Genomic DNA, 14077 nt, shown 5'->3' on the forward strand with positions numbered 1-14077 from the left:
AATTTGCTATTATGTAATGATAATTTGCAAACGCTATCATTAATAATGAAAAACTCGCATTCATTAGAATAATGATTCGTTGATGATATCGGCAATTTGCTTGATTTTATGATTCAACGTAAAATATGAATATAAAACTATAAAAACAATACATATAAAAAAAACAGCAGAGAAAAACTCGTAAATCAAAATTTAATATTCTTTAAAATTTTTAATACCTTTAAAATTTTAAAAACTTTTAATACTTTCAATTACACGTTCTTTATTTCTTAAATAGAGAAATAAACATTAATTATAGAGATAAACAGGATAATTCAATTGTTCAAATTCTAAATAATAAACAATTCTATATTTCTTATCAAAAATGATTTAATGCCAAAAATCCAGCTTGAAAATAATAACAATGCCTTCCAACAAGTAACTCAGTACAACACAGACATCATCTTATTCTTATTTAACATTGGCGAACAATAAGGATGTAATGATGCATCTCTTGTTGAAATGCACAAATGCATTCAATGATTCAACAGTTTTAATAATGATATGATACTTTGTGGGAACAGAATAATAAGTTATTATATAGTATTAAAATGGTGTAAAAATAACTCTAAAATGATCGTTAAAAATCATTTTTCAATAATTTCCGATTCATTTTAATATCATTTTGACGTTATCGTGACTTATTCTATCTTTGGGTATATTCTATCTTTGTTATAGATTGTTACTTCATTAAAAATAATAGTAATCTAAATAATATTAAAATTATACCGATTGACGTTTTAATGCGTCACTAAGTGATAAATAAAAACTAATTTGTAAATATGAACTTAAAGTTTACATTTTTATTAAACACTGCATCAGATAATGTATTAAACTGACATATTTTTTTGAAAAAAAAAAAAAAAAAAAAAAAATTTTTCCAATAATAATAGTAATGACACATTATTATATTTTAAAGATATTCTTCATATAAAATATAACAAAAAATAGCGAATAATATAAATAATAGAAAAAAGTAATAGATAAAATTTTATTCGGACAGAATAAAAATCTGAGTGTGTGCGTTGGCATATAATAACACACACAAGCTAAATCAACAATAAAAATCTTAGAAAATTTTAAAAGATGTTAAAAATAATTTAAACGAAATGCAGCAAACTATTTTATCAATCGAACAATACGTTCATTATTTTCCTCCTACCTTAACTTTCCTCAATCTTCAATGTCAGCTATATAAAACGAATAAAATATCGTTTGCTTTGTTGACGAATCTTTAGATCAAATCCATCTAATTGCTAATTTATTATAATTTCAAGGAAAAAACGTTTTCGAATGTGTCAAATACGAACTCACACACGATATACTGCATTTAATTGTTAGACAGAGTTAAATAATTGTTACTGTTTCTATAAAAAATAAAACGTTCTAATATAACGATCTGCTCGCAGTCACATTCGTTGACTGTAGTTGACTGTGGTTACTCTGATCAGCAATCTCTATATAATACTTCTAACACTTATGCTGGATTCATACATTGCGTACAGCAATATATGTCATTATGGATAGTATGAAGCATGATATCGCACAAAAGTAATAACTCTCAGAAATTATATTTGCTTATACAGAATTCGAATAATATGTAAAAGTGGACACGACGTGATACCTTATGAAAAAATAAAAAAATAGAATGGGTGGAGCGAAGCATTTTAAAAACGTCCTTTGCACCATTTCGTCGAAATTGTGACCGTATTCATAGGCGAATGTTTATCGAAAACAATGTTTTGGCAGATTGACAATAATCCTCGAATTAGTGCATTAGACATCTGTCTTATCAATATAACATTCATTGTTTATAAACGCTATACGCGTTAAGCTAGTCACACACACTTTCTGTAACAGTAAGGGATTCCGCACAATAAAAGAATCAGGGAACAGAGAACAAAGAATAAGATTTCGACCTATCAGAAACTGTATTCCACAATACATGATTTCTGATAGGTTGAAATTCTTATTCTCTGTTCTCTGTTCCCTGTTCCTTTTATTGTACAGAGCCTCTAATAGTAAGTACTGTTACGGAAAGTGTGTGTGACTAGCTTTATCACTCGACGAATCGTAGCTTAGTCGCAATATACATTTCTTCAAACTTGATTTTTTTCTGAAACAAATAATGCGAAAATTATCTTTTTAATTATTTTTAATGTTTTCACATTACTATTATTATTTCTATTATATTAAAAAGTAATTTTACAAAAGAAAAAAGGATATACATGTATGGACATATATAATTATAATGTTTATGAATATTTATTTATGCGTATTTACGTATGTTTATACATATTTATTCATGCATGAAAAATTTATTATCGGGCGATACAAAATTCTGAGCAATTAATATTATGTATTAACATTGAAAAATGTATATACGTTTCAATAATATAAAATTCGCAAATAATATAAATCTCGGTGTGCACGTATATAAACAATGAACATATTAATCATTTTTTACCTTATACCTTAACATTAAAGGTGAAAATTATAAAAATAAATTAACATAAATCTGTATTAATTTATATTTTAACAAATTACATATTAGATATGGGAAAAAGTTCATGGCGTTTTTCCCGTTGATGGCATTAAAAAAACGCCACGAACTTTTTTCCACACCTAATATACTGATTACTATTTTATTTGCTTGCAAAAAATGCGAAAAAAAAATTAATCTAGTGCGTAGTAGCATAGTCAATATTGCTGAGCAATCAGTTAATATTAACAAAAAAAAACTCATAAAGAAAAATTAGTCATATGTTATAATAATATTTAATATTTACTGAATTCTTAAAATACACGGTCTCTACAATAATAGCTGAACATATACTGCATATATATAGTGAAAAAAAGCAATATAAGGAAGATGCAACGATAAAACCAATGCACACAAAAAGCTATTTTTGAGATTTGATAACTTGTGAAAAATAAGATTGTTAAAAATCATTATTACGAACAATAACATTGTGTTTATAAAAGTGATCACTTTGATCATGAGATACGTTTCGATAATGTTTTTATCAATATATTATTGCTCTTTTTCAGATCACGATTTCGCGTACATCATGTGATCATAATTGGCGCTATCGTAGCTGCACTGATAATTGCCATAATCATTGGCCTAAGTGCGTACGCACGTAACAGTACGTCCGATTCACAAGATAATGAGTTTTTGGTGCCGCCCGATCCAGAAAGCTTCCAGCCACCGTCGTGGAGTAAGTTAAGAACTTTCAAACGCGGTGCCGTTTGCGCGGACGGAGCACCATGCGCTGTTATTGGCAAGTGTGTATACCAAAGATGTGAATTGTTTAATTCGCAAGAATAATCAATAAACTCGATAAATACGCTTAATTTCTCTTTTCAGGTCAATTCTAGAACGGAACGGATCGGCAGTGGATGCTGCGCTAGCAGCGCTAATATGCAACGGACTCGTGAATATGCAGAGTCTAGGTCTCGGTGGTGGATTTTTGATGACTATTTATCAAAGATCTACACGCCAAACTTTCGTTCTCAATGCAAGGGACCGCGCACCTTTGGCAGCGAATTTTACAATGTACGCTGGCAAACCCGCAAATGCATCTAGATTCGGTAAATTTTGAAAAATTTTTCGATAAACAACTAATCGTATGAAAAAATATTTAATACTGCCGGATTTTAATTGACAGGTGCACTGGCAGTCGCCGTACCCGGTGAACTGGCTGGTTATTGGGAAGCTCATCAACAATTCGGTAAATTGCCATGGGCGGATTTATTCAAACCGAGCATCAACCTCTGTGAAAAGGGCTATGTTCTAACATTAGTACAGTATGACGGACTTTTATATAATAAGAAGAGCATTTATAATGATCCAACTTTGAGGTATAAACTTACTAAATGTAGATACAAACCATACATAATGAATGCTGAAATATTTATGGCAGTATATATGAAATGTATCCTTTTTTTAATCTTTTAGAGAACTGTTTGTCGATCCTGCAACTAACGAGTTTCGTAAACCAGGCTCTGTAATTAAACCCCACATGCTTTGCGAAACGCTACGGACTGTTGCTAAGAAAAACGCAACCGAATTTTATAACGGTACGATTGGACAACTTCTCGTAGACGATTTACAAGAACAAGGAGGAATAATAACGATGAAAGATCTTAATGAGTACAGGTAATAACATTCAGGAATTTCTTTTTTCTCTAAGTACAGATAATTCTCTAAGTACAGATAAACGCCGCATCACAAAGAGAGCTCTTGAGTATATATTCTTCTTACTTTTGCCTAGAGTTTCATGGAATCAACCGATACAATCAAATTTTTCGAACGGGTTGGAACTCTTGACTACAGGATTGCCTGGTAGCGGAGCTCTTCTCTCGTTTATTCTCAACGTCTTCGATGATTACGGCTTCACGCCAACCAACATAGCTGACTTTAACGCAACAATTCTCACATATCACAGAATGATAGAGACTTTCAAGTATGCGTTCGCGTTAAGGACGAAGCTGGGTGACGGAACTTTCATCGATATGACCGAAGTAAACATATCATTCGATCCTTTTTCTTCTGAATCTTATTGAGTTTGTTATCAATTAATAATTGCATGCTATTTTAATTCTTTTAAAGATAATCAGAAACCTGACATCGAAGAGCTTCGCGCGCTCGATACGAGAGAAAATAGATGATACAAGAACGTGGCAGGATCCACAACATTATGGTTCTCCTGTCTATGCTAATGTCGAAGACCATGGTACCGCGCACGTGTCTGTGCTGACGCAGAATGGTGATGCAGTATCGGTTACCAGCACTATCAATTTTTAGTAAGTCTCCTAGGCCGGATATTTATTAATCGATTTTTATATTTGAGACTGTCTTAAAATATCATAAGTCAATCAGGAGGTTATATTATCATTTTAAAACATTACTTAAAACAATCTTAAAATAAGAATGAATTATAAATACCATCTATAAAATCGCATTGTTTACGGATCGTAAAAATAATCCTTTATGTCTTTTTTTAACGATTTTGTAGTTTCGGAAGCGGAATAGTCAGCAAAAGAACCGGCATTTTGTTAAATAACGGCATGGATGACTTCAGCATTCCGTCGCAGTTCAATTACTTCGGTGTGCCGCCAAGCCCCAACAATTATATCGCGCCCAAAAAACAGCCATTGTCCTCAATGATACCATCTGTTCTGGTCGATCGGAATGGCGACATCAAAATGGTCATGGGTGCTGCTGGTGGTACGAAAATTACAACGGCAATATCGCAAGTCAGTAACACCTTGAATATTTAACAGCTTATGCAATTCGAATTTCTATGTAATCCAATTTGAATCTCTATTTAGCGTCACCAGTATCAACAAATCAATAGACGATTTTCACGAATAAAATCTGTATGCTTTTAGGTGACAGCAAAAATACTTTGGATGGGGCGAACGGTCAAGGAGGCGGTGGATTCGGCGAGGATACATCACCAGCTATTTCCGCCCAAGGTATCTTACGAATATGGGATTCCTAAACAAGTGGTCGATGGTCTGAAACGTTTAGGACACGTCACGGAACGCTACAAACTTCGCGGCAGCGTAGCTTGTGTCGTACTGTATGAAAATTCCACAATTTTCGCGAACGCTGATTATCGCAAAGGTGGCGATGTGTATGGAATCAATTGATTCGCATGCATGAGTCACCTTCCGGTGATCCAGCCATCATTTTGTAGCACAAATCTTCTGCGAAAGATAAGAGACTTTGTTCAATGCCGAACAAAATCTCATGACTATATAACACGGATGTATGCGATCAATCTTGTTATTGTTATTGGCGAAATATTCGTGTTTGAAAGATCGATGTGTCAGTATTACGGTTCAATATAAAACTTTTACACTTTCTCGCTCATTGGTCGCATCTTGTTCTTATCGCTTCCTCTTTCCATAATATCTATATTATCGTGAATTTATCTTTCCTTTAATTTTCGTAATATTGATGTACGCAAACCTGGCAATGTAGAACACGAAAATCAAGGAATTTTTTTTTTTTCACAATTAATATATGTTTGTATGATTCAAATTCTCAGCACAATTGTATGACGCTCCATGAACGTGATGTTTATTGAAAATCTCTAGCCTTGCTGCGCTATTTATAGGCGTAAAGCCTTGATGTCGATATCACTGCGATTATTTTCTGTTTTAAACTATTTTGGATCACGTACCAATATTTCACTTAGACCCATTTTCATAGTATATGGTTACCTAAAGATTAAAAAAGATTAAAGGTTATCAACAGATTCATTAATTTATTCACGAATTTCTCGATTATCTTTAATCTTTAGGTAACCATATATTGTGAAATCTGTAAAATTCTCTAATAATCGTTCTATAATATTTTTTAAAAATAATCTTGTTAATCAATAAAATCAAATTTTAATAATTGACGTAAAGTGATACACTATTTTGATGATAGCACTTTTCTAGAGGGAAATTATTTTTCGTATTCTATTTTCGTATATCACTGCTTGATATGTTTCTCTCTTTCTAATCTTCTTGCTTTAGAGTTTTTTGCAGCGTCAAGCAGCGACGCTTGGAAAGTGTAAATATAAGGCATTGTATTAGCATTCTCCTTCTACAGTTCGATAAAACCTGTTTCGTCTGAAGTCGCCTGGGAGGATTCTCTCGATTAGTTAAGAGCAGATCGGGGGGAGGGGGAAGCCTTAATGCCAGCCATCAGGATCAAATCGATTAACGGTACTACGTATCCAATTTCCTTTCGTCTGGTTGTCGTCAAATTCGTTCTTCGAATTCGATCGATTTCCTTTATACGGCACTTTTATAAAATGAGAAGGAGAAAGAAGAAGAAGCTGCATGACCGAACTTTGTCATCTGCTGACTTAGCGGAGATAGTACATTCTACAAGCTATAATTAAATGTCGGCGAAAGAAGTGCATGAAAACGAGCACGTATTTCGTGCTTATGATCGAAATAATTCATCGTTCGTATCACAATGTTTCGGCCTTGAAAATAAAATGCGCCATGAAAGAAAGAAGAAACTGAGGTTTGAAATACAAACGATTCGCAGACGCGATATTTAATTATAAATTATAACATCAACGCGACGTTATAAGAACATCAAATAAAAAATTAAATAAATATTTGAATATAAAACATCTGTTTGTAACATTAATTAACATCGGTGAACTACTTAAATAAATATTATTTCATCGCTGATGTAAAATATAGATTTTGCAAACATATCAGATTTTCCCATAAATGATAAGTGTTGAATATCATAAAGAATTTATTGTTTATCAATTTTACTACCTTTACGAGGTTTAATCGATTATTCAATGTAATGCTTACTCAAACAGAACACAAGTCGTCAAGTATGACGTCAAAGTGATTCCAAAATGATTATTATGGCCGGTATTCATACTCGATTATTACATTTAAGATCATCTTAAGTGCAGTCTTGAACCAATAAGACGTCATGAACCAATCAGAAAGCCGCATTAGCATCTTAAGATATTACTTAAAATATAAATATCGACTATGAATATTGGTCTAAAAGTCATTTTTCAGTCACCTCATTTTGTTGTCATGTTATCATCAATTGTTATTCTGTTTATATAATGTCAAGGAGGGAAACTTAGATTATTGCTAAATAAAATTCATATGTAAAATTATATAGCTTATAGGAAAGCTCGTCACGAACAAGGCGTGTAATTAAAAAATACAGATTAATTTAATCGAGAGATTTCGTCGGTGAGAGACGCGTCTTTTACGCTTCAATAACTTCGCCTTGTACATTGACATCGTACGACGTAGAAACAAGCTCGATTGATTGCGCATGTGTTAATGCGTGATATCAGCTTTCCTCAGCGGCACCACGCGATGATATCCATATTCGCTCGGTGAATGTAACAACAAAATATTTCTCAAGTTGTTTATGTCCCCATTACGAGCGTCTCGCCACACCTCCGCAAGGCGGATTGTAAGTCACATCTACTCAGTTTGCAAACGATTAGAATGTGACCTAATACGCGCTTTTCCTATCAACATATAAACATTGATTCTTAAGTATAGCTAATCCGTTTCCACCCGTTTATTTTTATTCCATTCTTTTCGGTTCTTTTTATTTTTACAAATGTTTTCAATTTGATGCAGAGAGTAATATCATAACTGCGCGATTTCTCAATGTTTTCTCAAATACTTAACAAAATAAGAAATATATCGTTTTGTAAAAGAGCTACCTTCAGAAATCTGCACTTGGCTAAAAGCAGCACTGTTACATGGCATCAGAGCGCTGGAAATACACGCTCTATAGAACTCGCAGAAGGCAATGCACTTGGACATCGGGTGAGCTTACGTGTTGGAATTTTCTAGGTCGTCTGGAACATATAGATTAGCCACGTAAGTAATAACTATTGAAAGCAACGGGAGTGAAGATCTCGTGTATGAAAAGAACCATCATCGTGAGAAATTGTTCACAATAATTAAATTATATTCTGCTTATTTTCAAATACGCGATTACGTTTCTGACAACAATGTGTTATTCAACACTTCTCAAAAATTAATTTACTACATCTACAGATTTTCAACTTGTATTGTTATGATATAGATAATAGTGTAGAAGTTATCTGCATTTATCTATTTATATTTTATATTGATATGTCAGTATAATGAAATATGAAATAATTGATTGAGGATTCAACAAAATTCCGAGTGTTTTAATTGATTATTTTATGATCGCATACAATGAAATATTTTTAAAATATGCATTTCTAATTATACAATATAATAATAATAATTTTATGTTATTCCAGATAGCAAAGTGCCTTGTTAATATGTTACTTGCAAATATATATGTATTGCTATCAAAATTATAGCAACTGAATTCATATTTGTTAGCAAATTAATGTCTTTACGATATGACAACTTTAGGCAGTAATTTGGCAACAATTTGCTGACAACTTCAAAATCTTCTTCATCAAAATTCCTACTGTTGCTGTTTATATCATAATAATAATCTATAGGATCACATAATGCTATCATATTGTCGACAACACGAAATTTGATGCTGCTATCTCTCCATTGACTGCTAACAATACATTGTTGCTTGTGTATTGCTAAGCTGTTAATATACTCAAAATCGTTGAAGAAAAATATATGGCAAATTGCATCCTAAGTAATCATAAATTCGCACTGTTTTGCTGACATGTTTGATTGTCTGAGACAATATTCTACAATATAAATATTCTGATCAAGTCGCTTAAAATTATATAAATATATACAATACTTTTAAATATATAATTCATTGTCCTTTATCTTTTTTTCATTGAACAATAAAATATTAATGATTTCAAATTAATAAAATGGTTAATAGGATATTACAATTGATAAACTAATCAACAATTAACAATTAAAGCTTGGTTAAAATCGCTCTAGTTTCTGAAAAATTACGTATGTAAGTATATTTATTGCTAATAGATCTATATAGGCTTCAACAACACAGGATCAGCTCTGCACAACAATACAGCGCGTACCTTTACAATGTTGCCAGGTGGTTCTATCTGCCCAATTATTTTCGTCCTTGAAAACATTCAACGCTACGCTTGGTGAAATATCTGAATGCATCATACGATGTATAAACTATTATACTGTAATGTTTTGACGAGCGTCCTATACATAATATTTGTCGTAACGTTGCACTATTGTGCAATTTTGTTCGCTTCTTAATTAATTTGTTTCTCTTTCTGCAACTGATACAAATAATCGAAATCCACGGGAGTTACATAATTTTGCGAAAAAATCAGATCGAAATGGAACTTCTCGATACGTTATCGACGGGATCTACGCCGCAAAAGGTTATCGTCTCGACGTATAGGTACTACGCAGTTGTATAAACAGAAGACATTTCCTTTTACTTTTTTTTTCCTATGCGGAATTAACAAAGGAAAACATGATACATTAGATTCGTGTTGAATTGTCGTCTGGTCACGTCTGGTCGAGAGAGCATTGCATCGCCATTGGCCGGCAAAGAAACCGGGCCTTGTTGCGCCGGCACGGCTTCGGCTTCGAACGAAACACGCATGAGCGGCCCGCGGAACCGGGTCGCCGTATATAAACGCGGGTCGGCGAACGCCGCGCGACCAGTAGCGAATCGATCTCCCCGGTCGAGTCATTCCAGTCGAGCGATACTTTACGTATTTACGTCGCGCCCGCGACTTTCTTTCCGCAACCGTCCCCGAGTATATCGAATCTCGTGAACTATGTCCGAGGCATACGTCGACGAATACGAGCACTTCAACTACGACTACGACAAGCACATCTTCACCTCGCACGGCGGTAAGCAGAGGAGCAAACGCGAGGCTGTCGCGCACACGAATCACTTCGACCCGAGCGGCCATTCCAGAAAGCTTCTCACCAAGCTGATGAACACCGAGCACAACAAACGGCAGACGACGAGCAAGAGCAAGGCATAAAAGGTTAGATCACCGAGTCGATTTTATTTCAATGCTCGTGCTCGATCGTCGACACGATCCGATGTAATATTTAATCAATCGCTTTTGTTCTCTCGTGAAAGTGACGTCATTTACCTTCATCCTTTACCTCACAGCAAGATTCGAGCATATTCGTTCACGTCAGTCCATCGCTCCGTAAAGACTGTCTAATACTAGGTACTTTCCATTCCATTTGATGATACTAGTTCTATTGACGTTACTAGTTCTATTTACGTTCTATTGGCTATCTTTGTTGAAGTTGAAAGTTAATAGAACGACATTATGAAATTAGCTGAATATTATCGTCAACCTTGAAGTTGGATATTTCAAACGCGTAGTATCTCAATCGTATTCATGGCAGCTTTCAGAACGATACAAAAAATTACAAATGATTTATAATTTTTCCCGATTAATTTCGCTAAATTAAAGTCTGCAAAGACTTTGTAGACACGATTTTTAATCGTTCTTCCATATTTTATCAGTTTTTATATTTTATTGTATTTTTGTCATGTGGAGAGATGGATAACAATAAAAAAATCAGAAATGGTCGCGCACATCTTTATTTTTCACTACGTCCGATGATTCAGCTTTCAAATAGCTTCGCTAGTCGAATCAGATATCCCAAACATTTCCATTGCGAATTATCGCGAAATGTAAGCGTACACCGCCCGCGCCGTATTGCGTCTTATTTCGTTATCGGTGCAGACTATCTTTGTGCGCGATGACTCACACGACGCTACAATCCATACGCGCGTGTTTATTTATCTTTCTCCTGGTTGCGTAACGCGCAGTATACATATTTCCATTTCGCGATGAACAATATTCTTTGAAAATGTCCAAACGACGCTATTGTCTCCTCATTCTCATCGATTCAATTTTTGTTTCAGATTACGGACGTTCCTATTCTCGCGGCCGGCGTCTTCAAGGATCTCATCTCACAGGGTTTTCTCACCTAAGGCGACCGGAATAAAAATATATATATTCTTTTGTTTTTACTATCGAGAATGCATTTAGTCGTAGATTCTTACTCAACGTAAGATCGGCACGATAGTTCGTACCTCATCGTTATCTTTTATTATGTCAAAAACACGGCAATCACGTTATTTGTGAGAGTACAAAATAACGTATGTCGCACTTCGCTGCTTTGCGTGAATCTGGAATTCGCATGACATTCTTTTTTTTTCTTGACTAGGATAATGTGGTGATACTATATTAATTTTTGCATGTGCTATTGTTAAATTCGTCGATAAGTTATAATCGATTGAATTTCTATTGTACGATTATGAAAAATAAAATTTATGTTCTAATAATAACAATAAGTGAATTAAAGTCGTTAATTCAAGTTTTTTGTTATAAACAATTATGATGTGATGATGTCTTTTGTTATATATGCGTGCGTTTTATTTGCATACATTATAATAATGAATAATCGTTGTTAAAAGGAATAGAGAAAAATTTTGCTATCGGCTCCTTATATCTCTAGTGATACATTACGTCATTAATACATTATGACATTAATACATTACGATATTAATACATTATGACATATTCCAAAAAAACGTGTGTAAAGAAAGCTAAATAATCGAATTCGAAAATTCATTATATTGATGTTCAATTAATATCAGATTGCCCGCATATTGTGATCGACGATGTATATTATTATTGATTCAGAATTGATATATTCTTCAATTAGTTCTTCGCACGAGAAAATTATCTAGTATTGACATATAAATATTATGGTACGATTACATAAAAAGAACTGTGAAATAAAGATAATTTCTAATTGATGAGCGTGTACTTTTGCAAATGCGTACTCTGGTACCTACATTTTTTCTTTATCTTTTATCCTTTTTGGCTTGGTTTGATCCTGTTCGTAAACTATATGTATAGTGAGTGCAAAAAGTATTCGTACAAAAAAATTTTTTATAAAAAAAGTCTTATTTGTAGAAAACATTAATTAGCATTTTTATACAATATACAATACATTCTGTTCTTCTAATATAAACAAACAAGCTTCGCATGTGTTCTGCTTTTAGAAATTAAATTTCTCGTCTTTACGAATAATTTTTCAAATGATATATTTTTTATAATTAATATATGTACATCTTTATGTATATATAATTTTAAGAAACACAGTCTATTTTATTCTTTATGAATAAATTGTTAATTACCTAACAAGAAATGATCATCAATTAAACATTGAATTGATATCAAATTGGTTGAAATCGTATCGATATCAATTCGATGACTCATTTCTCTAAATAATATTTACTTATTAAAAATAAAGTTTTTTAAAAAATATTTTCTCTGTACGAATACTTTTGCACTCATTGTATATCTATTTCTGTATCATTTTGATACACGTAATATTGGATACTGAATTCAAACAGTTTTGTTTTTGTCATTTACATATTGATAATATTTTTTTTATAATCCATTCGTAAATAAGATTTATTAGCCATATGTAAATAAGATATTATAACAAAAAAAAAAGAATTTCTCTGCGTCAGCGAAGGAAATTCTGAAATCAACATCGACAGATTCCGAATTACTTTTTTTGCTGTATATCGAGCAAAAAAGAGTGAATAAAACAGCTTCGAATAAATAATATATTATAATATTTATATCATTACAAAAAATGCAATATTACATAATGTACGAATATAATTTCGAAGGAATATTAAATAACTCAACAATATTAAATTTTACGGAGGAAGGAGAGAAATATGAGATGCATAAGTATATATAATATGACATGAAATGTAAAGAATTTATAGTTATCAATAGAAATGATGACCTATCTATATTGCATAATGAATCTTATAAATTTATGATTTATAATGTGTTATAAGTTATATATTGTATAAACATATAGTACAACGAAGATAAATATATATGAGGATATATTATCTCCGTTATGCTATATGTATATTTGCTATGTTATGCTATATGTAATTTTTAATTTATAACATGTAACGTATTATAAAATATAAATCAAATTGATACAATTAGATATATAAAGGGCAGTGTAAATGTAACGAAGATATAATTTATGTATTTCTGTAGGAATATATAATTTTAAATACAATAGCAAAAATACGTAATAAATTTCAACACATTATTTTATTACATGTTATTGCCAATATCTTTTCTTATTTCAAACGCGCGCGCGTTGAGCGTTATCGACTCAAAGTCGGCAAGTCAAACCGCTACTACTGACTCAATGAATTAATGCATCTCAGTATACACACAGTATACTTATAAATGCAATAATAAATAAGTGTGTGTGTGTGTGTGTGTGTGTGTGTGCGCGCGCGCGCGCGCGCGCGCGTGTGTGTGTGTGTGAGGGGGTATATATATACATGTCTTCATTATTACATTTGTGCAAAAAAAGTAGGAAATAAGAATTTTTCAATTTTTTTTATAATATATTTTTTTTAATAGTCAACTATAAGAGACAGTGTTCCTTGTTGCGCATTATTTAATATAAATAACAATAATATATATAGATAATGGAGGTGGGCTATTCCGTCAGTTTCAAGTAATACGAAAATTTA

At 32.5% G+C, this 14077-nt stretch overlaps 3 protein-coding genes across 6 annotated transcripts in view; 2 read left to right on the top strand and 1 right to left on the bottom strand.

Moving 5' to 3' along the window:
• Window positions 1-5923, top strand: part of LOC108694421 (gamma-glutamyltranspeptidase 1-like) — a 7157-nt gene extending 1234 nt beyond the window's left edge. The window contains exons 3-10 of the mRNA XM_018203901.1: window positions 3091-3327; window positions 3410-3633; window positions 3711-3903; window positions 4001-4201; window positions 4317-4566; window positions 4655-4848; window positions 5061-5301; window positions 5437-5923. Coding sequence (XP_018059390.1) covers window positions 3091-3327; window positions 3410-3633; window positions 3711-3903; window positions 4001-4201; window positions 4317-4566; window positions 4655-4848; window positions 5061-5301; window positions 5437-5700 — 1804 coding nt within the window. The 3' untranslated portion in view covers window positions 5701-5923. The remainder of the gene's footprint in view (window positions 1-3090; window positions 3328-3409; window positions 3634-3710; window positions 3904-4000; window positions 4202-4316; window positions 4567-4654; window positions 4849-5060; window positions 5302-5436) is intronic.
• The window catches only part of LOC108694424 (phytanoyl-CoA dioxygenase, peroxisomal-like), a 44785-nt gene extending 33917 nt beyond the window's left edge, over window positions 1-10868 (bottom strand). The window contains exons 1-3 of one of the 4 annotated variants that reach the window (XM_018203907.1): window positions 10617-10868; window positions 9564-9644; window positions 8271-8408 (exon numbers count right to left, since the gene is read on the bottom strand). The gene's annotated coding sequence lies outside the window, so the exon portion shown is untranslated. Of the gene's footprint in view, window positions 1-1201; window positions 1455-8270; window positions 8409-9563; window positions 9985-10616 lie in introns of those variants that run through there. The other 3 variants (XM_018203906.1, XM_018203908.1, XM_018203905.1) reach the window with 3 other exon arrangements.
• Window positions 10157-12307, top strand: LOC108694425 (nuclear protein 1). Its single transcript, XM_018203910.1, has 2 exons — window positions 10157-10505; window positions 11408-12307. Exon 1 carries the CDS (start codon window positions 10290-10292, stop codon window positions 10500-10502), a length of 213 nt encoding a protein of 70 aa, XP_018059399.1. The 5' UTR covers window positions 10157-10289; the 3' UTR covers window positions 10503-10505; window positions 11408-12307.
• The last annotated feature ends 1770 nt before the right edge of the window (window positions 12308-14077 follow it).

The sequence above is a fragment of the Atta colombica genome, unplaced genomic scaffold (assembly GCF_001594045.1).
Source record: "Atta colombica isolate Treedump-2 unplaced genomic scaffold, Acol1.0 scaffold12, whole genome shotgun sequence".
Lineage (NCBI taxonomy): Eukaryota > Metazoa > Arthropoda > Insecta > Hymenoptera > Formicidae > Atta > Atta colombica.

What these genes read in the sequence shown, in the direction of transcription:
- LOC108694425 (XM_018203910.1), top strand. Translation starts at nt 10,290, where the DNA reads ATGTCCGAGGCATACGTCGACGAATACGAGCACTTCAACTACGACTAC.